Consider the following 24661-nt stretch of genomic DNA (forward strand, 5'->3'; position numbering starts at 1 on the left):
ATGTAAGCTGTGGGCATACACAAGACTTGGAAACCATGCCAATTTCTAAATCAACTCCTTTGTAATGCATAGAGGTCCTGTGCCTTAGCCCCACGGTCTGGCCCTGGTGGAGGAGGCTGCTCAGTCCCTTTCCAGAGAGGCAGGATAGAGTACTTTATGTCCCACTTCACTGACACAGGCTGAATCCCCATCTCTCCCAAATCCTACATAATAAAAGGCTAATATGCAAATAGACCAAACAGAACTATTCGCGCTGAACAACCAGAACAGCCAAACAACCAGTTGCTATGATATGTACTGACCACTAGGGGGCGTCTTCAGAACATGGCAGGCATCGGCTGCGGCAGGATGGTGTAGCAGGTGAGCGGGGACTCCAGACCAAGACAGGGTGTGGGTCGCTGTCCCTGGGTCGAGCCTCTGGTGGTTACTGAAAATTCTTTGCTCCTGTGTGCCATAGTCCCGCCCGGCGCTTGCTCCTGCTGCCAGCGCCCTCCCACCCACCACTCGCACCTGCTGCCGGTGCTGGAGCCGCCGCTTGCACCCACAGCCAGCGCTGGAGCTGCCACTTGTACCTGCTGCCGGTGCCCGGCGCCAGTCCCAATCACTCGTCACTGTCAGTGGGTACAAGTGGTGGCTGCTGGCCCCAATTACCCCTCAGGGCTTCTTTACCTCTGCCTACTCCTGAGGGTCGATTGAGGCACCAGCTCTGCTTGCACCTGCTGCTGGCGCCGGCCCCAATCATTCCGCACCATTAGTGGGTGCGAGCGGAGCTGGCGCCATCAGTGCGTGGGAGCGGTGGCAGCGTGAGCGGGGCTGCCGGCAGAAGAGGACTGGGGGCTGTGGCAGGAGAGGCTGGGCAGGGACACGGAGGATGGGCCGAGACCCAACCCTGTGCCCACCACAGCCTCGCGGCCCACCGTTCCTTTCAAGGTGCGCAAATTTGTGCACTGGGCCCCTAGTAGTAATATAATTCAATAATCATCCAAGAACCCTCAACCCCTATGCCACTCCATGCACAAAATTAATTTGAGGTGAACCATAGACTTATATGTAATCTTAGAGCCAAAAATCTTCTAATAGAAAGTTTTGGAGTAAATAAAGATTTCTTGAACAGGACACAAACTGTTGTAACTATAAAAACCATTGATAAACTGACTTCATCAAAATTAAAAATTAATTTTTCCCATCACACCATTAAAATAATGAACAGACAAACCACAGATTAGGAAAAAATATTCACAACATATATATCTGAAAAACAATGTGTGTATTGAATATTTTAAAAAATCCTACAAATTAGCAGTGAAAGGTGAACAATCTAATTTTTTAAAATGGACAAAAAAATTGAACAGACATCTTAAAAAATAAGTTATCCAGAGTGTCAATAAGTACTCAAAGGCTCATGGGATTATGAGCTTGTAAGGAAGTTGCATACAAAAGAATTGTACTCAGTAGTAAGAATAAGCAACTACAGATCCATGCAACAATATGGGTGAATCTCAAAAACATTATGCTGAATGGAAGAAGCAAGAATCAAAAATCTGCATACACTCTGGTTCTATTTATATGAAGTCAGAAAATAGGAAAAAAAAAATGTCTGATGGTAGAATTAGGGGTTGCCTAGGGATGGGAGGATAAATTGAGTAGAAAGGCGCATTAGAGAACTTTTTGATTCTGACAGCTGTGTCTTATATTTTGTTTTCAGTGTTGGTTGCACAAGTATTTGCAATTGTGAGTACTCATTTTATGGAACACCTAAGGTCTTTGTTTTTATTGTATGTCGTTTTTATTTCACTTTTGAAAATGACACACACAAAAGTAATTTTCTCATCAGAATTCTTCTAGTGATGAAAGAGTAGAAATCCAGATTGAATAGATATATTTTCTTCCCTTGGAACTTCATGAGGTATTTGCTTCCCTTGGGACTTCATGAGATTATTTGGGTTTTATTTACGGACAGGCAAAATCGACACTGAACATTTAAAAATTTTCTGAAATGTTCTGCTTGTATAAAGCTCTCACCTATACTGTGGCTTATCTTCACAGAGAGGAGGAGGTGTGTCTCTCTCCAAAGGCTCATGGGATGATGAGTTTGTAAGGAAGTTGCTGTAGCTGATGCACACTGTGAGATTGAGCACCTGTGGGCAGGTGCTGACAGGCACTCAAGGCCTACTCGTTGAGTGAATGAATTGGCAAAAGATGAGGTATTTGGGGGACTGAATGAATATTATAAAATATATTGAAAAGTTCAGGTTTCACGTAGGCAACAGATATCATGGAAGTTTTAAAGCAGGAAAGTGATTTTCCTGCCCTCAAGTTGACTAGCTTTGTGGAGAGTAAGCTAAAATTTGGAGAAACTGGTGGCGGGGGTATTATTGTTTGAATGTGGTATTTCTGTAATAGATTCTAATATTTTACCAGATTGTGATGCATAATTACAAAATGGGGTTCAGACCTTTGTCTCTTGAAAGGTACCATGAGGCTCATCTTTCACTTGCTAATTTGATGCTTTTGTATCTGATTAGTATTATATAATTACTAGTGGCTCAGTGCATGAAATTTGTGCATGGGGGGTATCCCTCAGCCTGGCCTGCACCCTCTCCAATCTGGAACATCCCCCTCGCAATCCAGGAACTCTGGCTCCTAACCACTCACATGCCTGCCTGCCTGATCGACCCTAACCAATCTGCCTGCCGGGCTTCTTGCCCCCCCCCTTGCCAGCCTGATCACCCCCACTGCTGGCCTAATTGCCCCCAACTGCCCCCCTGATGGCCTGCTCACCCCCCAACTGCCACCCCTGCCAGCCTGCTTGCCCCTAACTGCCCCCACCCCCGGCCAGCCTGCTCGCCTCCCCTCCTGGCCTGATCGCCCGTAACTGCCTCTGCCTTGGCCCCGCCACTGCCTCGGCCCCGCCACCATGGCTTTGTCCAGAAGGGCATCCAGAAGGTCTCCTGGTCTAATTAGCATATTACCCTTTTATTAGTATAGATAGAGGTGCATGGGTGGGGGCAGGCTGGTATACCCTGAAGGGGGTTCTGGATCAGGGTGGGGGTCCCCTTGGGGGATGGGTCCAGCCTGGGTGAGGGGTCTGGGGCAGTTTGCAGGCTGGCCATGCCCCCATCAGGGTGGGGGTCCCTGCCTGGTGGTGTGGCCAGCCTGGGTGAGGGGCTGAGGGCCATTTTCAGGCTGGCCACAACCCCCAGCTTTGTCCAGAAGGACGTCTGGAAGGTCTCTGGAAGGTCTCCTGGTCTAATTAGCATATTACTCTTTTATTAGTATAGATTAGTCTTCTAGGCATTACAAATGACCTTTTCACAAAGTTTTAAAGTTTGAAATATTAACTTGTGGTATTTCATTGTGAAATATTTTGCTTCATCCCTCCCCCCTATTTGAAATAGAAAAGATGTCAACTAATGTTCTGTGTATCTTCTGAAATTTCGCATTGACATTGTAAGACATTAAAAAAAATCATAAATATCCTTCATAGTGAATTTGTAGACAATTGAAAAGTGAAGAGAAAAACCTCAAAAATTGGAGAAGAAAGCCACATTTTTTCTTTTAGGAAATTATTGCTTTTGGAAATATATTTTAAAGTTTTAGCAAACACCTTTTCAGAAAATGATTTCTTTAAACAAAATTACTAGGCCAAGGTAAGGCTTATACCAGTAACATAGCAACTGTAGGTACACATGTAATTTTATGAGAAAGATGGCAAGCAAAATGTCTTGAGCTTGAAAGGAATGCCTTGCCAATTCAATAATGTAAAATATCTCACATGAAGGAAAACCACTGGTTACGATGGTGATTTCTTATAACATTTTAATTTAACAATACGATTTTGTCATTCATGTTAAAAAAAAAAAAAAGAACTTTAGGAATTGTTAAAAGATCATACCAGTCACTTAGTTGTTATGTACATAACATTTTTAAAAAAGGAAACATTTTTTAAAAAAAGAAAAAAAATGATGGAAACAGATGACTGTATTATTTGACTAAAGACTTACTCATACACAATTTAAAAGGAACCAAAGGTGATGGAGTGAAAACATGTGGTTTGGCACTTGAGTGTCATAAAGCAAAGTTAATATACTTTATTCAGTAAAGCTTTTTGAAAACTGAACTAATTCTCAGGAAGTTAAATACTTTTTTATTATTGTTGCTCAAGGTAATTAATTCTGTAATAGTAAGAATCCTATTTCATTTTGTGAATACTTAGTGAAATGACATGCACTACTTTTCTTTTAAAAATAAGTACGTTGTAGGGGCCATTCATTAAGTTGCATTGGTTCAATCCCAAGGTCCCAAACCATAAAACATTAAATATCACCTATTTTGACTTTTCTTAATATGACATATTTAGCATGTACTTTGTGTATACCTAAGTATATGCTACTTCTTCTAAGTAAATTCCACTCACTAATTTTAAGTTCCACTGATTATAAATTCCACTGATTTTAAATTCCACTGATTTTAAATTAGTATGTTATTATTAAGCCCTGTATAAAACTAACAATGCATGAATATGTAGCCTGGTGTTAGCTAGTTTGTGATTTTGAAGGTATAGGGAGTAGTATTCTTTTTTATTTTTTAATTAAATTTATTGGGTTGTCATTGGTTCATATGATCATACAGGTTTCAGGTATAGGTTTCTATGTTACAAGAGCTGTATTTGCACTGTGTGCTCACCACCCAATGTCAAATCTTTTCCTGTCACCATATGTTCGGACCCTCTTCACCCTCATCCCCTTTCCTCGGGCAACCATCACACTGCTGTTTGTGTCCATGAGTTTCCGATTTATATCCCACATATTCTCATCTTAAGCAAGATAATCTTTCTGATCTTGTTTTTCTTTCTGATCTTGTTTTATTTTGTTAATCCTCACACAAGGATTTTTCCATTGATTTATAGAGAGAGTGGAAGTGAGGGGGAGAGACAGAGAGAGAGAAAGAAACATCTATGTGAGAGAGAAACATCAATGTGAGAGAGACACATGGATTGGTTATCTCCCACATGTGCCTCAACCAGGGCTGGGGATCCAGCCTGCAACCAAGGTACATGCCCTTGCCTGGAATTGAACCCTGGACCCTTCAGTCTGCATGCTGATGCAGTAGCCACTGAGCCAAACCGGCTAGGGCTGATCTTGTCTTAACACTGCTGTTCTTAGAGTGTAGCACAGAGAGGGTACCCAGTCAGACTGGTTTGCTCCGGACTAAGGGGTTTCCCCAGGTCATGAGACTTGCAGTGCTCAAACTAAGTGTGTCCCAGGGAAGCCAGACAGTTTGGTCACTCTATGTCCTCAAGATCCTTTCAGGGGTTCTGTGAGTTCAAAATTATTTTCATAGTAATACTAAGACAGTTTTTGTTTCTTTCACTCTCATTCTCACTCAAGTATACAGTGGAGTTTCCAGAGGCTACCAGAGGTATATTACAACAGATTGAATTCAGAAGCAGGTAGGAGAATCCAGCTGTCTTCTATTAAGTCAGACATAAAAAGATTTGCAAAAATGTAAAGCAATGCCAATCTTCTCACTGAATTTTCTTTGTTTTGAAAAGATCATAGTTTTCATAAACTATATTAATTTTTCTAATTTATTTTTAAATAAGTTAATAAATGTAATGTAGATATTTATTTTAATTTGTAATAAGTATCAAGAAAACTACAGAAACAATGGTTTCTTGGGGATCCTCAATACTCTTAAATAGTGTAAAAGGGTCCTAAGACCAAAAAGTTTGAGAGACACTGAGTTAGAATTTTTCTATATGAAAGAAGGAACTTTTACCTGTGAACAGTATCATACCCTGAGCCTTTTAGTAGGCTGTGTTTATGGGAATTTTCGTATCTCTCCTAGCACCTCTGTGTGTAGCTGTGTGGCTTCCCCATGCCACATGCAAAGGAGGGTGCTGTCAGTTAACTCTGGCTTAACCTCATTCTAAATCACAATAGCTAAAACTTAAAAGGAGCAAAACCCCCAAAAAACATTCATAGTAACTCAAAAGGATGAAACAGTTCCGTCAAACTAAACAACCATCCTATTTAATAGAAAGAATCTTATAAGTAGTAAGGGTACTTTTGTTTCCTCAAAACTGGCTGTATTTTGCCATTACTACTATTAGCATATTATCTATTGTTAATATTAATAAATATAAATATACCACAGGACTAAACCTAGCAGTGTGAGACTAGAAAGAATTCCTGTTTTCTTCACTTTATGGGTCTGAATTATTGTTAGTACTGACAGAGTCAAAGCCACATGGCTCTGGGAGAATTCATCCTAGTATTGCTTCTGTGGCGATGGCCCCTGGAGGACTGGTTCATAGGGACCAACATGGAGACCTGGCGAAGGGCTTTGGAGCAATTGAATATTGTTGACCACACAACCCTAGTGGAATGTGTTCTGTGTTAGTTTTTCAACCTAAACACTTTCTGGAGAGTGATAAATTATGGTAGACATTGGATTATGATTATGGCCACAAAATCTTTAATATGAACTAAGAGGGATAAAGATCCATGGGCAGCAAACTAGTGATCTGATAATCTTTGTGTTGCAATGAATTAGCAGAGCTTTTTTGAAAAAGTCAGTTACTTTGAGAATATTTTAGAAAGTTGTTTGACAAATTTTTAATGTCAGATGGTTCTGGTGGTGCAATGGCATTTTACTATTTACTAAGCATTAGATCTCAGTATCTTTTCATGGCAGTAAAAATGCATCAAGAATCTAATTTTAATGTGGCTATGCTGTGATTTATTTGTTTAATCTCTATTTGTTGTTTCCACTTAGCATGTATACATTTAAATTTCTAGAAATGGAAACGCAGAATCAAAAGATACATGCATTTTTAAGAATTTTGATGCACATTGTTAAATTACCCTCCTGAAAGGTGGTGACAATTTATATTTCCATAGGAATGTTTGAAAATATTGTTTCTCCATAATTTTGAAGACCTGGGATTATCCTTCTTTTAAATCTTTGCCAATAATAAGAACATTAATAGGAACAACCTAACCCTGCTTATCATCAGACCCTACCTCAGACTATTTGATTTAGTCAATCTACCTCAGAGCTCCTGAATTTCTATTATAGAGTCGATATCTTCTACTCTAAGAATAGAAAAAACATCATCCCAGGAGTTGAAAGATAGTGGTTCAAGTCCTAGTTTTGCCACTCACTGTATGGTCATGGTATGCTATTTAACATCCTTGAATCCTGGTTTTTAAATAGCATAAGATGGTTTTAGAGATTGGATGAGCAAATGAATGTGTAATGGACGACTGTATTATCACATTGTGTTTGTGATCCTTGAGCCTGGGATTGAGCCAAGTATAAACTGACATTGTTATCACTGTTAATGGTACCATAGAGTTGGACCAGGAAGACTCAAGTGCATAATGAACTTCTCTTGGGGGTCAGAGGCCCCATTTTGTTTGCAGCATGTGGTTCTCAGGATGCAGACCAGGATCTCTCTCTCTCTTCTGTTCTCAAGGGTCCATTTAAAGATCAGCATGTGCTCAGGTTAGAAGTCAGTGGTTTTCCTCTTGTATTTGATAGTTAGTATATATGACCGGTTATCGGCCAGCTACTCTTAATGAGATCAATCTCACTAGTCTAGTTCAGCAATTTTCAGCCGGTGTGCTATAAGAATTTTTAAAACATGTAGTACGTGATTATTAAGTCAGGAGCACTGACCTCTTTTCCCTTAGATTGTCAAGTAAAAAAATGACAACTGCCAACACAACAATAACTATCTGGTGTGAATAAATCAAAATTATACCTTTTTTTTTTTCCAGATTGAGAGCAAATATATCTTTAGGTGTGCCACAGAATTTTGGTATTTATTTTATGTGTGGCATGAGATGAAAAATGTTGAAAATCACTGGTTTAGTGAATTGATGTGCTAGATAGTAATAGGAAGCAAGAGAGGTCAGCCCATCTATAAAAGACATGCTTTGTTGTTGAAAACAATTTTTTTCCCTAATTCCAGCTCACATACTTGCGATATACATCTACATTTATAAAGAAAAAAAGAATAAACTGGTGTACTTAACAGAAAGCACACCTTGTTGCTCCTTAGAGAATTTTTAAGAAGTATGCATGCTTGGAAAACCATTTAAATTATTCAGCTAAGATTATGACGTTAAGAGACATATGTTAGCAACAGCGCATAACTTCAACAAATTTTGTTCTAAAAATACCATGTTTGTGTGACATTACATTTTCATACAGCAAAGGTATGGAAAGAAAGATTCAGGAAGATCAAAGTGTGGGAAACACACTGGACTCTGTGCCTAACAGATGTAGCTGTTAAAAATAGCACATGCTTTAGCCTCATACTTAATGTGCACACCAACCCATCAAGGCTTGGCTTGGAGCAAGTCAGTTTTTTTTGACAAATACGCCTTCTCCTTTTCTTAGAATGGTACCTATTAGCTAATGTTGCATCTCAGAACATTGGAAGAAACTCAAGATAAGTGTTTTAGGAGCAAGGGTGAATTTAGAGGGAAACAGAGGGAACTAGAAAAAGCCCTTATCCAGGGAGCTTGATAATGGGCATTTGCCGCTACTGAACTTCTAGCTGGAGAGATGCTTTATTTTAATGTGACTTGCAGGCAGGGTGTGGCTTTTGATCAGGAGCTGACATTAATGATCAGGGTCAGCTGTGGTTAAAGCTTGTTTTTTCCATCATAAGAGGATCATCAGGGGAAAAAGTCAGCATATTTCAATACTGTAAACTGTTTTGGGCTGGTTCAGCCATTTGGCAGCCCTATAAACGGAGTAGGGTTTCATTGAAAGAATGAGAACTGAGAAATATATGTTCTTCGCCTTCCAGCTGAGGTGGATGCTGTTCCAATGTAGAACTAGCTTCTGAGTGCTAATTTTAAGAATTGGATCTTGTTACTTTTTTTCCTGAAAATATTATAAACATCATAAATACATATTCTAAATTATGATAAAAGTTTGGCATTATAGATATATTTTTTGGTGTGAGCTAAATGTAATGATTATGTAGAAAAAATAAAAGGGAAAAAGGCCGCTTATCAACTCCATATTGGTTATTGGTAATTGGTACCATCAGTATAAAGTGAGGATGGGTTCAAGATGATTTTTAAAATCACTCTCAGTTCTAATGTTCTGTATATTATTAGTTCTTTTTAATTCCTAAGTATTATACTTTTTATTCAGAAGTCTAATGAGATAGGGTGATATTTCTGTCAGGATCCTGGTAGGGAGCAGTGACATTCTTTGAAAAGTTTAACTAAGAAGAGTTTCATGAAGGGACTCTTTAAAGAGGCATGGCCAGGGTAAGGGAACCAAGATGGGATGGTGAGGCACTTGGAGCCTTTTAAGAGCAACATGTTATTGTCTCTGGACCTCAAGGTCTTAAATGGAAACAATGCTCGGGCCACTGAAGAGGGTACCTGAGGGAGGTGGACACCACCACTGTCAGATCTGTGGTGTGGTGGGGAGAGAAAATACCTATCCTCTCTCTTCTCCAATCCTCTGACATGGAGGATGCTGTGGGAAGATTTTATGGATCAGGCTAAGAAGTGGCATATATCACCTCCTGTTGGCTATTGCCTGGACATACCTAATTGTAGAGGATGATGGGAAATGTAGTTCTTCTGTGTGCCTAGAAAGAAGAGGACAGTATCAGCATTGGTGATTACCAGCAGAAGAATCAAGAATGACTCCCAATTTTCTGCCCAGAGCACCTGGTGGATTCTTTGGCTTTCTTGTCTTCTTTTGGTAACTTTATCCATAATGACTGCTAGCTTTTCCTCTCATTTCTACTTTCTCTTCACAGGCTCCTTCTTGGTTATAATCAGCATATACAGTTCTTACACGACTCTCCAATTTCACCTTCCCCAAATTCCTCTTTTTTTAAAAAATATATTTCTTTATTGATTTCAGAGAGGAAGGGAGAGTGAGAGAGAGATAGAAACATCAATGATGAGAGAGAACCACTGATCGGCTGCCTCCTGCACACCCCCCACTGGGGATCGAGCCCGCAACCCAGGCATGTGTCCTTGGCCGGAATCGAACCTGGGACCCTTTAGTCCGCAGGCTGACACTCTATCCACTGAGCCAAGCCGGCTAGGGCCCCAAATTCCTCTTTTCATTTACCCTGCTTTATTTTATTTTCTTCATAGTACTTATCATTATATGAAAGCATATTTAATTGTTTACTGTCCTCATTGGTATTTTAATCTTTAAAGGGCAGTGACTTTTCCATATTCCTTACTATATATTTGTTCGTATAACAGTGAATGACCCACAGTAGGTTCTCAAAATTTGTGTTTAGAGGAAGTATCACAGGATTCCATGAACCATCTTAACCATTGAACCATTATTCTTTCTTCCTATTCTTATATATGCCCACACTGGGTACTCTTTCTATTGCATCACTTCTGTTTCTCTCCTTACAGCTTTTCCTTTGCTTTCTCTCGTTTGATTCATATTTTGCCTTACAGATTTTCTAGTTAGTCTAATGAAAGAGGTTTCACTGGTGGGACCAGAAGCCATCCTAACTTCTTAACAGTCCATATTCCATTTTTAACTTCCTTTATATATTGTCAGCTTTCCATCTAATGGTTGCTATTTATTTGTTGCTGCTGCCTTCTAAGTTCCTTTACTATTGTCCCCATTCAATTTCTGTTACAATCTCTTGCCTCATTTCAGGACTCAACTTCTGTTCAGGCCAGTCTGTTCTCTTGAGATCTTGTAACAGTTTTGGAAGTTTTCTCTCTCTCACCAGTCCTCTCTTTTAGCTACATAACTTTATCTAGACCAGTGGTTCTCAACCTTCCTAATGCCGTGACCCTTTAATACAGTTCCATATGCTGTGGTGACTCCCAACCATAAAATTATTTTCGTTGCTACTTCATAACTGTAATTTTGCTACTGTTATGAATCATAATGTAAATATCTGATATGCAGGATGTATTTAGGTGACCCCTGTGAAAGGGTCGTTCAACCCCCAAAGGGGTCACAACCCACAGGTTGAGAACCGCTGATCTAGACAGTCAGAAATAATAGGTAAAGATCAAGTATTTACTAGGTGTTCTTTTTCTTCCTTAACTCTGACTCCATTCTTTCAGTTTTCCATTATTGTATAGCAAACCACCTGAACTTAGGGTGTAAAACAACAGCTACTGTATTATATTCATGGATTTTGTGTAGCTGGAATTCAGAGAGGGCAAGCGTTTTTGCTCCAGAATGTCTGGATTCTGATCTGGGAATGCTCAAAATACTGGGATTGATTTGAGTGGCTGAGTGTTGGGAGCTGGCTTCTTTATTGACATGTCTGGTGGCTGGGCTGAGTGATTCGAAGGCTTGGACTATTACCAGAGTTGCCTACACATGGCCTCTTCATGTGGCTTGGGCTGTGACAGCTGGATCTGGGAGGAACATCTGGAGACAGAATGTTCCATGAGACTGAGGCAGAAGCTTCGAGGCTTCTTTCTAACTAGTCTCAGAAATCATGCAGTGACACCTCCGTAGCATTCTTTTGATTACAAACAAGTCACAAAAGCTGGCCTGGGTTCAAGGGGAGGAAAATTCAATTCCCCCTCTGGATGGGGGAATAGCAAGGCCACACTGAGAAAAGCAACATGGGATGGAAGAGTGTGTTGTGGGTCATTATTGGAAAATACAGTCTGCTACATTGATCTATATATTGTTGATGGAGTTTTCTCTGTTGACCTCACTGAGGCCTTGTCACTCAAAGTGTCATCCAGGGACAAGAAGCATCAATATCACTTCAAGATTTATTAGAAATATAGAATCTCAGACCACTGAATCAGAATCTGCATTGATAAGATCTCCAGATATTCATTTACACTTTAAAGTTTGAGAAATTCTGCCCTAGGGGACATGGACCATGATGTGGGCTTGCTAACATCCACCCAATGACAAATGCCGAGGGAATAGTTGAACTGATCTGGATTAAATTCCTATTTACAAGCAGAATTTCTGTACTTTAAATTATGTGTCACATACTATTTTGACTCTATTATGTTAACTGCAAGCTTGCTTCTCTTTTTAGAAATAGTATATTTATCTTCAATATGTATCTTTATATTGTATTATAATGCACAATCCTAGCTTTAATAATTAGTCCTTAAGATCCTTCACTAAAGGAGGTTTGGAATAATGATGTACTTTGGTATGTATTATAATGCTATTTTGAATAATTTCTAAGATCAAAAAGTTAGTTTCGTTTGGATTTTACATTCCCCTTAAACTATTTTTTAATTGTTGGAATTTATAAAGCCTTTTCTCTTCTGTGACAGTTGTTAGTAGGTAAACTATTTTCTTTTGAATAAAAGAATATGATTTTTAATTTGTTCCTCATGACTTAATGTAAGATACCCTGATTCATTCTGTAAACATTTAAAAACCTGAGGAATGTATACATACATAGAGTTCAATTCATAGGTTCCATTTACTCATGTATTCTTTAAATAGTCATCTTTTTAAAATTTGTTTTGGAGTAAGGGAATAAATATCCAAAAAGTCATTTTGATTGGCACATTACTTTTTAGGCAGTTTTTCTCAAATTATAATTTCCAGACTACTACTATTTGCAGCATCTGAAATGCTTGTTAAAATTGCAGATTTCTGATCCCCATCCCAGTCTTTTTGAATCAGGCTCTCTGGAGTTGAAACACGGAAAAGTCTCTGAGGTTGGGACCTAATTTCTTTGGCACACTGAAGTTTGAAACCTACTTCATGTTAGTCTTATGATCATATCTCAAGTTATTTATCATGGAAATAAGTGGGTCTTGGGATACTGGCAGGGAATAACAACTTGTCAAATTCATATTTTTCCTGGGAGCTCTAACATTGAAAGATAATTTAATTGGAAGTCACTTTAGAGATTATCTAGTAAAACTTTTGTAATTTTACAGATTATGAAACCGAGCCCTCAAAAGCTTAAATGACTTTTCAAAAGTCATATTAATTAGTAGCAAAGCTATGACCGGAACCCAAATCTTGTGTGAACCAAGCTAGGTTCCTCCTCTTTTGCTAAGATGAGGTAGGTTCATCTTATCTGTAAGTGTGGCAGTTAGGTATGTTAATGAAAAGATCATAAATCCCAAGGATTTAATCATAAGGCATCTATTGGTCTGCTTGAATTGGCCACATTAATAAATTGAATGTTTGCAGAGCATTTTATCTTATTAAGGCTTTAGTCATCTGATTTGAGTTTTTCTCAGAGATCTTTTTCTATGTCCTCATAAACCTTCTCATGGTTCAGGAAAAATTACTAGATAAAATGCCTTACCATGAAAAGCCATATATTGATCAGTTATATAATGCACAGAATTTACAAAATAAAAGTGAACTAGTTTTGCAGGAGAAGCAAAACTGAGCCTTTTACAAAAATATGAGAGAATTTATTTTATTTATTTGTGTTTTTTCCTGGATTCTCACAGAGTAAACAGTCTATGATTATAGTATTGAGAGAGATCCTCAACAACAACCATATTGTTATTTCAGTAATGAGCTTTCTTGGGTCTCTTTTTGTGTAATCTCTTTCATCATAGGCCGATAGGTTAACACTTTATACAGCTGAATTAAAAAAAAGTCCTATTAGGGGCCCAAATAATGGAGGTCTGGCTTAATGGAGGCAGGGATTGGTAATGGAGATTAGGGAAAATTAGTGGAACTAAACTGGATGCATAGAAAATCCTCCAGTCTTTAGGAAATCCTCCTAGAATTTTATTTTTTGCAATATAGATTTTGATAAGAATCAGGCAGCAAAGTTTTGGAGATTAGGCTCTCTAATTAAGGAACTGAATTGGTGATGTCCAGTGTAACTAATTCATTTGCTTTAACAATTAATTGAATTGTGAGTCAAGATAGCATAATCCCCCCTTTTTCTTTCCTTCCCTCCCTCACTTCTTTTTTTTCCTTTCTTCCTTCTTTCTGGAGGGACCATTCATTCCCTTCATAGACTAGATTCTACAAACATACCTTTAGTATTATCAATTTCCAGGGAATTGTTACATGCTGTTGAGACTCAGAAGTCATCCAGAGGATCATTGTTGAATGAAATGACAGCCAAACCCAATAAAAATCTGGAGTTTATCAGATTTGTATTTTGGTTTAGCTGACATCCTTCTCAGCATCTCTTAATTTCCAAGCACTAGCACAATTCACATAAAAATTATGATAACATATTGACAGTGAAAAGTACTATAGAAATATTGACAAAATACTGACTATCCAAAAAGAGTAAAAAATGTTCCTGCCTTTGAAATAATTGAAGGCTTTATGGAAATCTATGGCAAGGCTTGGGGTATATTTTAGCTACTTAAAAATGTTTTTATTGGTTTCAGAGAGAGAAAAAGGGAGAGGGAGAGAGATAGAAACACCAATGAGAGAGAAATATCCATTGACTGCCTGCACACCCCCTACCAGGGATAGAGCCTGCAACCCAGGCATGTACCCTAACAGGGAATCAAACCTGTGAAGTTTTGGGTGCATGGGACGATGCTCAACCAACTGACCCACACTGGCTGGCTTAGCTACTTTTTAATCTTCATGAATTTTATCCAAATGCCTTCCACATAATTACGCTTCTTTAATATAACTAGTGTATTTTGTTAACAAATACAGATTGGAATCTGTTTTCCTCTATTTTCCAGCCTTCTGAACTATTTTTGCATTCCCTAACCACTGTGTTGTAGGGATATCATTGAAATACCTCTGAAATTCAGGAAAGATTTGGAAATCATCCTCATGTAATAATATCTGTCTATTCTAAATGTAAAGTGGAACCAGGCAGTGTGTTCAGTTGGCACCTTGATACAATAAAAGTTGGAGAAAGCAACACAGTGAAATGGTGATTCTCAAAACTTGTTTTCATGGAACTTTAGTGAGCTAAGATATAGTTGTTGTACCACTAAATTATAATGATAATCTTTTCGATATTACATATACATTTATTCTCACATGCATTAATATAAAATTTTCTCAGTGTCTCTCCCAGACATTTAAACATAAACTAAGTTTAATTAAAATAGTTGAAAACTTAAACTAGACATTTAAAACTTATTACTACTTTTCTATGTTATGTTGAAATTGCAACCAATTTAGCATAACATAATGAATATGTAGTTAACCTCAGTTTGTTATTTATTACATTATTTGGCACCTTTTTCCTGGCATTCAAAAGAATAAGCTACCTCGCTCTGCTCTCATGACTTAATGGTTTGAGAATCACTGCAGTAAAATAATTTTGGGTGTCACAATTATAAATGGAATGTCTCCAAAGCATACATTTTTTTTTTTTTAGAATATCTGGCACAGAATTTTCAAGAAAATCTTAGTAATTCTTGTTGGAACTCCTTTTAAAATGACTTTCTACAGATTTTCATTTTAAACCAAGTCAAACACAGTTTAGTCTTTTCTTAGTGACTGATGTTTATTATTACCATCCTATAAAGACTAGAGACTAGAATTTTATATTTGTTGCAGGGCTTTAACATTTATAAGGGCACTCATAGACATGATCTCATCTGAAACTCCCTGTGCCCCACACTCCTTACTTTCCTCTTCCATTTACACTCTGATGAAGATTAGGAAACCCTCTTACCTGGTTTACAGCATTGGGTATCAGATATGGCTTGAAGACTCCTCTTAGTGAGTAGGGAGTGTGGCCTTTGTGATTGCTGTTTCCATGCTCAGAGGCTATTGGCTTCATTCTGGATTCTTGGCCATGTTTGGGTTGAGTGATGGAGCTGGAAGAGTTGACCAGACGAGAGGGGAATTATGCAGCTGGATTTCTGGCATAGATCATTGTTTTCTAAAATCCCCTCTGAAATGCTGTCTGAGGGCCTGTGTGAAGACTTAACTAAAAGATAAGTTTAATATATGCCTAATGCTCTATTAAAGATAAATATTCTAAAAATTTGTCTTAAATTTTGGAGAACAATTTGAGAAATACAGTAAATATTTTCCATTTGGTTCCTGGAATGAGAGAATGGTCAATATGCAAGGCTTTGTATCATAAAGGGAAATTAATGAAATGATTTCTTAAATTACATATATATATATTTACACACACACACACACACACACACACACACACACACACACATATATATTAATTTCAGAAAGGAGAGGGTGATAGAAGTAGAAACATCACTGATGAGAATCGTTGATCGGCTGCCTCCTGCACACCCCTTACTGGGGATCGAGCCTGCAACCTGGGCATAAGAGTGAAGGGGAAGCTAATTCATGTAGAGGGGGGTAGTACTTTGGGACTAGGGCCCATGTGGTTGGTGCAGAAAGAGCAAGGTATAAAACATTGGAAGCCCAAAAGATAGAGAAGGCCAGGCCATGTGGGGCTTTGTAGGCCACGGTCAGGAGTTCAGATTTTAAGACTTTCCTATATAGTAGGTTGAGGTAATATAAGCTCTCCATACCCTTGTTTCCCAGAACTGCCCTGCAGTTCTCTGCGTGAATAGGATACTCACTGTCCTCAAGCATGTCTTGGGCTTTTGCACTTCATATCCTTTGCTCAAGTCTGAGCTGTCTCACTTCTAATGCCTTATGTCACACCACCAGCATGGCAATTCTCCCACCTTTTCAAGATCACCATGTCCCTAAAAATTCTTTATCCCCTCACTATACCATTCATTCATGTAATTTTTCATAAAAAAACGTATTGAAAATATACTTTGTGCCAGCCATTATGATGTTGGTTAAGGAGACAAAGGTGAATTAAGATAAACAAGTCTGCCTCCAGAACTGACAGTGCCTTGGGAGACAGAACAATAAATTTGACATTCAGGTAAAACAACCTGGAATTTGCATTGAGAAGAAAGAACACACTGTTCCTGAGTCAGAATGATTGGCTAAGATGGGCCCTAATTTATTTGGGGTCACCTCGTCTATGTGGGAAGAGAGTCAGAAAATCACTTTTAGGGAAGTAAGCTGAGACCTGGAGAGGAAAAACAAATAGCTAAGGGAAATGTGGCATGGTGAGAGAAGGGAGTTGTAGACAGAATCAACAGACTTTCAAAGGCCTGAAGCTATAAAGAGCTTGAGAACATCTAAGGAAAACCTAAACTGAACAAAGGCCCCTCATTCTGGGGCAATAGTGAGGTGAGGAAGGAGTGTGGCTTTTGTGATAGCTCCTTCCATGCTTAGTGGCTATTTGGCTTAATTCTGGAGTCTTAGCAGTTGAGTGCTTGGGGCTGTTAGGCAGGGCTAGTTTTTGCAGGCCTTGAAAGCTGTGGTAGGGAGTGTGGTTTTAAGTGCAATGTGCAATGAGAAGCAATTGAAATGTTTTAGACAAAAGAGTAACATGATTTTATTTGAGGTTGAGACTGCCATCTGTTCATCAAAATCCAGTTGTCTTTTCTCCCTGGGCACACAGCCAGATCCCATTTCCTGCCTCTCTTGGCTGTTGGCTGTGCATTCAACCCATGGAAGTAAGTGGTAGTGGTGAATACCGGACTAAGGCTAGCTCATAACACCCTCCCATGTGGGCTTCCTCCTGCTGTTTCCCCTTCTGACTGGGCAGACTTGGGAGCTGTATAGAAATGGCAGAGCACCATCAGCCTGGACACCTGCATGTCTGTGTGGAACCAAACCTCCTGTCAGCTTGCATAGAACTGTCCTGAACTTCCATGTGAGCAAGAAAGAAGTACCTGATTTTTTAGCTGTTCGTACATGCTCAGCCCATGTGTTACCACATTCAAGTTCATTTAAAATTAATATGATGTTTTGAAAGAACAGTTTTGGCTGCTGAGCTTTGTGATAATGTGAGGCAGTGGGAACAATAGCAACGGCCCAAGTGAAGACCCATTGTGATGGAGACTAGGGAGATTTCAGTTAAAACAGATTTTAGATAATCTTGGATGTAAAATCAACAGCTCCTACTGATAGTTTGCTGTGCAGTAAGATTGAGCGTAAAAAACACTCACTTAATTTGACTCTCAACTGCCATATCACTCACTTTCTGGACTTTCCATAGCATATCTCATTGAATACCTTTAGGCATATATTTTATTTATTTGACTAGAATGCACTCAGTTGGAGGGCAAATAAACCATGTCTTTGAGAATTTTTTATTTATCATGGTGTGTAGTTCAGTACTTTTTAAAAAAATTAATGAATATAATTATGAATACAAGGATAGGCTCTCAGATTTTCTGTATAGAATTATTGGAGGTCACATGACCCAGCTCTTGCCATGCCAACGATATTTATTACCTTAATCTGGTTTAAATTTTAGTTGCCTTCTAAGGGAGAGGTTTAGCTGTTAATTTCGTTCTACCTATGGTCTAGAGGGGAAGTAACACTATGGTGCTTGGGATTTGAATATTTGCAATAGAAGGTATGGAGAAATGTCAGAGGCATGTGGGCTAATCCTCACTACCCTCCCCATCACTTTCAAGTGTCCCCAATAGCCATTGCTCTTTGCTCAGAGTTGCTGAATGCTTCAGTGACCACTGTTTCCATCCAGAGTTAGGCATTCATCTAGGAGAATCATTATGATCTATGGGAGTCTCAAGATAGGCGGTCGTTTCTGTCATCCAAATGAGCAATGATGAGGTCTGTAACTAAGAAAGTGGCAGTGGAAATAGAAGATCCATGCATCCACACCTCTGGGCCTATTTTGTTTGTTAGTTTATTTTGTTCATTAGATTCCACATATAAGTGAGATCATGTGCTATTTGTCTTTCCCTAAGCTGGCTTATTTCGCTTAGCATAATAGTCTTCAGGTCAATGTTCTTTTTAGTTACAGACAGAGTTTCTTTAAGATCGTAAAGGCTAAGTGTGGTGAAAGGACTCTGGTGATGTTTTCTTGTAAGATATTGCCCCATAGACTCAAGGGCTGTTTATATGTGCACAGCATCCAGGTGGGTGTAGAATTGGCATCTGGAGACATGATAGTTGGTAAGACCTCCCTGTGAGGCTTAGCATGTATGTAGTTGGTGGTAGAAGTCCAAATGGAAAGGAGCGAGGTACAGATTTGAATGTGGGAGAAAAGCTACAGTCGGAGATGTATTTACTGAGAACAAATGCTATTTGGTAAGGTGTGCCTACCTTTCATTTCTGTGTTGCTTGATACCAGAATTGTAGAGACATTAGACCAACATGAATTAGAAAGGATGAGAAATTCCTCTCCCCAATCATGTTCCATAAAGGCCAGTGACCTGTGAAAATATAGAATAAGTTAAGGGCCTGAGAAGAAAAATATGATTAACTTTTCGATCTGATATATTTTTTTGAAATAATTACAATTTCCACACTAACATTTTTTCAACATTGTTTTCAAATAAATATACTGAAATTTAAATTAATATACATATTGATATATGACCTTTAAAGTAGATAAATGTAACTATTTGTAATGTAGACTTGATACTTAAGAACAAATTTCAAACAATACCATCATTTCTCTTCTATAATACTGAATATAGTCCTGCGGTTTTCTAAATAAACATTCATTTTCTAAAGAAGATGAAACAGAAAGAGACACTAAAAAAAGAGGCGGAAAGAATTAAATGTAAGAATAATCTTTTCAGTGTGAAGGATGAAACGAGAAGGAAAGCAATATATCTATAAAATCATGATGTTAGATTAAGATAGAACAAATATGAGTTAGTTTTTCAATTTAATAAAAGTAGAAACTTGGAGTTTTCAATGAAGCGTAAAAAGGCTAAAGGCAGAATTAAGTTTATGTACTGAGTGCACTATGGGACTTACTCATCTCATAGCATAGTAGTATGGAAGTGAGATGTAAAGGAGTTTAAAAAAAGGGTAACATGCATGTACAGAAGGTCCACAGTGAGTTGTTATAGGAAACTAGAAATGTTTCAGGAGTTTACTTGCTCCATAAGATTTATTTTAGAGATAAAATACCAAGTAGAATATATAAATGCACTTCTTTTGCCATTTGATGAAATGTATACATTGTATAATTTTCTTATTCTTACCGCATTTAAAGTTCTTATTCTATCTTAAATGAATTTTTTAGTCCTGTCATACATGAATTTATACCTCATATGAATTACTGATATCTCATAATCCCTTAAACAATTTTAAATTTATAGCCAAAAGTGGAAATAAAAAGCATTAGTTTTCACAAACTAAATTCTTATAATTCAGAAAAGGTACTCATGAGGGAAAGGGGGTAGATATTTCTTTAAGAAATTAATACATTTTATGCTTTCTCTAGGCTGGAATGATAAAAAGTCATGATGATGAGTATTTCATTGAACCCTTGGAAAGAGGTAAGCAGATGGAGGAAGAAAAGGGAAGGATTCATGTTGTCTACAAGAGATCAGCAGTAGAACGGGCTCCCATAGACATATCCAAAGACTTCTACTACAGAGGTAGGCGTCTCTGACAAGGCTTAATATTATCTGTAATGTTAAGAAATGATGAAAACGATTCTCTTATTCTCTTATCAATTAAGAGAATGTGATTGTCATGTGCTCTTGTATAATGTGGAGGCAGCAAAAGAGGTTTATACAGGGGTTTATACAGGCAAAAGTAGGTTTATGGTTGTTTGTATGAAAATAATACAATAAATAATACAAGAATAAACCCTTGTGTTTTGCCTACTCACAACTCTAAACCTCCTTTTGCCTACCTCTGTATTTATAAAACACGAAATATGGCTTTCATTTTTTGAAATGAATATAGTGCCCTGGCCAGTGTGGCTCAGTTGGTTGGGCATCGTCCCGTGCACCTAAAGGTTGCTGGTTCGATTCCTGGTCAGGGCACATGCCCAGGTTGTGGGCTCCATCCCTGGTCGGGGGCATGTAGGAAGCAACTGATCAATGTTTTCCTCTGACATTGATGTTTTTTTTTTTCTTTCTCTCTCTCTCTCATCTTCTCCCTTCCTCTCTCTAAAAATCAATAAAAATCTTTAAAAATTGTTTAAAAATAAAAATGCATATAGGAATATATGTTATAGGCATTGTTTTATTTCAGTGCAATTTTTGTATCCCCAATATGTTTGTTATTTATTATTTCTTTTAAGAGTTTCACATTAAAACTGCAATTTTTGTAGCTTATATTAAAATTTGAAAATATTTGTGTTTTCTAGAAGTATCTAAATTATGCTTTATTAATATCACTTGAAACATTTATAATAGTTATATTGACATATCAAAGAGTTGTATTGTGTTTTAAGAGTAGTGTGATTGCTATATTTGAAAATAAGTATGCTATTTGACTTGAAGGTCTGTTTTCTTAAACTTGTTACATGTGGAGGAGACACTGAGTTGAATGCTTTTGTTGAATTTTATTTCAAAATAGCCTGGAGCATTAAAATCAACATTAAGGCACAAGAAGATTTTCTATTTTTGTTTGTTTTAATGAAATCTGAAAGTAACTTGGCATTAGAGAGATATTCTTGGGTATAAAATTGGGTATAAAAGTTTCCTGTATGGGGAAGAAAGGAAAATTGGGAATCTATGTTTTAAACCAAATCTCAAAAAGTCTATATTTACTTTTGCCAGGCCAACTTTCTGAATTAAAGGTAATGGAAATTTCCCTAAGAGATTTCAAGGATATAAATAATCTTAATTGAGCAATTATCTATATTCTATATTAAGTTGTTACCTAGTTATTATGTTGATTTTCAGATGTCACTGGCTTCCTTTAATATGCTAGTCTCATTGACTCGTAAAATTTAAAATAAGTGTAAAATGAATATGACCTGAAATTTTTTCAAAAAATTTCTGATTTGAAACAAAAGATTTGCATTAATAGATGTAGTACTGTGCAATGTGAGCCTGTCCTAGAGGGCCACTGCCATATAACAGAAAGAGAAGACACCGTAGTTAGACAGTGAAATTAGTAGGTCTACAACATCAAGTTCTGTTTACTTTAGATTAATACCTTTCTGAGTTCCTTTATCTGTGAATAGAGTTAAAATACATTGCACAATTGTAATAACTATTAGAAATGATAAATGAAAATTGCTGGATATAGTCCTCAATAATAACAGGTGCTTAATCAAGGCTGGATATTGTTTTTGTTATTAATTTATTGTATTCATTATTATGTGCAAAAGATTTACATGTTACAAATTTTGATAAAGTTGAATCGTTGACTGTCTTCACGTGAATATATTACTGTTAATTCTCATTTATGTTTTCATGTTTTAAAAATGTAATTCTAAATCAGAAAACTGGTTATGTCAAAGGATAGATAGTAGGATACTATCTGTAGTTTTGGTTGTTATATATTAATCATATCTAATATTTCTTTTGAGACAACTGTTAAATATCTTTTAAAAAAAGCATAGCCCAGCCCTGACTGGTTTGGCTCAGTGGATAGAGCGTCTGCCTGCAGACTGATGGGTCCTGGGTTCGATTCTGGTCAAGGGCACAAGCCCGGGTTGCAGGCTCTATCCCCAGTAGGGGGCATGCAGGAGGCAGCTAGCTGATCAATGATTCTCTCTCATCACTGATGTTTCTATCCCTACCTCTCTGAAATCAATAAAAATATATTTTTAAAAAAGCATAGCCCACATGTTGTGGAATCACATTGGAGGACTGGAGACCCGATTAGACACTATGACTGTCATCCTGTTTGCTCCATCTGTCATACCTAGAGTTTCACCAAGCTGTATCCTATTGCTCCATTTCAATTCCTGGTATATCTATAAATATCAGCCCTGGTACTTTTTATTAGTATGTTAACTACAGGGAAAAAGAGAAGATTATTTTTTCTGAAAATAAGAAAATTGTGAGCAATAATATGTTTAATATATTTTTTGATGCTAAGTTAGGGACATTTACTAGTCATGGCATATTAGTATAAAAGAATTGAATGGGATTAAGTTATTTTGAGATATTAATTTTTTAATTATTTAAAATTTTATAGTATCAAAATCAACATACCCAGATTTTATAACGTAGACACTGAGACTGTTTATTTTGAATTTTTCACTCGTGAGTGGAGAAGATTGCCTTACAGTAGAATTATTCCACAAAGGAGGGTAATGACATTTTGGAAAGGTTCTCAGTGATCATGGGTGAAAGGAAAAGAGGTTCCTTTGTTAACTCTCAATTACCTTAAACCTTGAACCAAAAAAGGACCATTCAGTTTTCTTAGAATGTTCCATGATAAAACCTACCATGATCTTAATGATTTTTGTTATCTTATTTATGAAGTTCTGATTGAACTGAGTTACTGGTGATATCATTTATCTCCTTTGGAGAATCTTAAATTGTAACCATGTATTTTAGAAGTGTAAATCTCTCCCCAAGGCAAAAAGAGATTCAGATTCGGAACTGTAAGTGTACCATATTATAACTTTTAAATTCTTCTTTTAACTTATTGGTTATAGGACTGAGAGCCAAGCTTTTTCGTGGACTAAATACTTTACAGCTAAAAATTAAGAATACATTTTCATACCCCATTTTATCATTTTAAAATGTAAAATTGAACAGATTCTAGGAAGAGAAAGGTATATTGATTTATAAATGACTAGGGGCCCGGTGCACGAAATTCGTGCACTGGGGGGGGGGGTAGAGTGTCCCTCAGCCCAGCCTGCCCCCTCTCACATACTGGGAGCCCAAAGGCATTGACCCCCATCACCCTCCGATCGCCTGATCGGCTCCTTGCCCAGGCCTGACGCCTCCACCAGAGGTGTCAGGCTTGGACAGGGGACCCCCATCTCCCCCTGATCACTGGCTCTGGCCCCCGCCCAGGCCTGAGGCCTCTGGCCCAGGAATCATGCCTGGGCAGGGGACCCCCATCTCTCTCTGATCGCTTGCTCCACCCCCCGCCCAAGCCTGACGCCTCTGACCCAGGCTTCAGGCCTGGGCAAGGGGACCATCATATCCCCCCAATCCCCGGCTCTGCCCCCCACCCAGGCCTGATGCCTCGGCCAGAGGAGTTGACCCTCATCACCCTCCGATCACCAATCACCGGATCGGCCCCTTGCCCAGGCCTGAGGCCTCCGGCAGAGGTGTCAGGCCTGGGCTGGGGACCCCCAGCTCCCCGCGGTTGCAGGCTCCGCTCCTGCCCAGGCCTAACGCCTCTGGCCTAGGCTTCCGGCCCGGGCAGCAGGGACCTGCAGTGGCAGTGGGGGGCGCCGCGATCGTGGGCTTCGCTTTAGGCCCAGGCAAGGGACCCCTAGCTCCTGGGACTGCCAGCTTCGACCGTGCCCAGCTCCCATCACTGGCTCCACCCCTACTTCCTGCTATCACTGGCCAGGGCGGCAAAGGCGCCTGATTCTCCGATCATGGCTGGGGGGCAGCCCCCCAGCTCTTAGCTCCCCCCTGGGTTTCAGATCACTGTCAGTGGCAGGGGGCTTCTTCCTGCTTTCCCTTTCGCCTCCCTGCATTGTGCCTACATATGCAAATTAGCAGCCATCTTGTTGGCAGTTAACTGCCAATCTTAGTTGGCAGTTAATTTGCATATAGCCCTGATTAGCCAATGAAAACGGTATCGCCGTATGCCAATTACCATTTTTCTCTTTTATTAGTGTAGATAACTATAGTATAATATAAAATAGTGCTTTTTCTGGATCAATTCAGGATGTTATTTTAGGAGACACATGAGGTTTTTCCTTAAAAAGTTATATGAAGAGGAAAAAATACATAAGATTTACTTAGAAAGAAACACATTTGAGGGCCATGGTCTTCATAAATTTCTCTGACAGCAAGGCACTTCT

At 38.5% G+C, this 24661-nt stretch overlaps 1 protein-coding gene across 2 annotated transcripts in view; it reads left to right on the forward strand.

The window, feature by feature from the left end:
• ADAMTS3 (ADAM metallopeptidase with thrombospondin type 1 motif 3) overlaps positions 1-24661 on the forward strand; it is a 243941-nt gene that overhangs the window by 93295 nt on the left and 125985 nt on the right. For both annotated transcript variants that reach the window (XM_081095535.1, XM_081095536.1), the window contains exon 4: positions 20201-20357. In XM_081095535.1, the coding sequence (XP_080951661.1) occupies positions 20201-20357 (157 nt within the window). The remainder of the gene's footprint in view (positions 1-20200; positions 20358-24661) is intronic.

This window comes from Myotis nattereri, assembly GCF_964212035.1.
Source record: "Myotis nattereri genome assembly, chromosome: 1".
Lineage (NCBI taxonomy): Eukaryota > Metazoa > Chordata > Mammalia > Chiroptera > Vespertilionidae > Myotis > Myotis nattereri.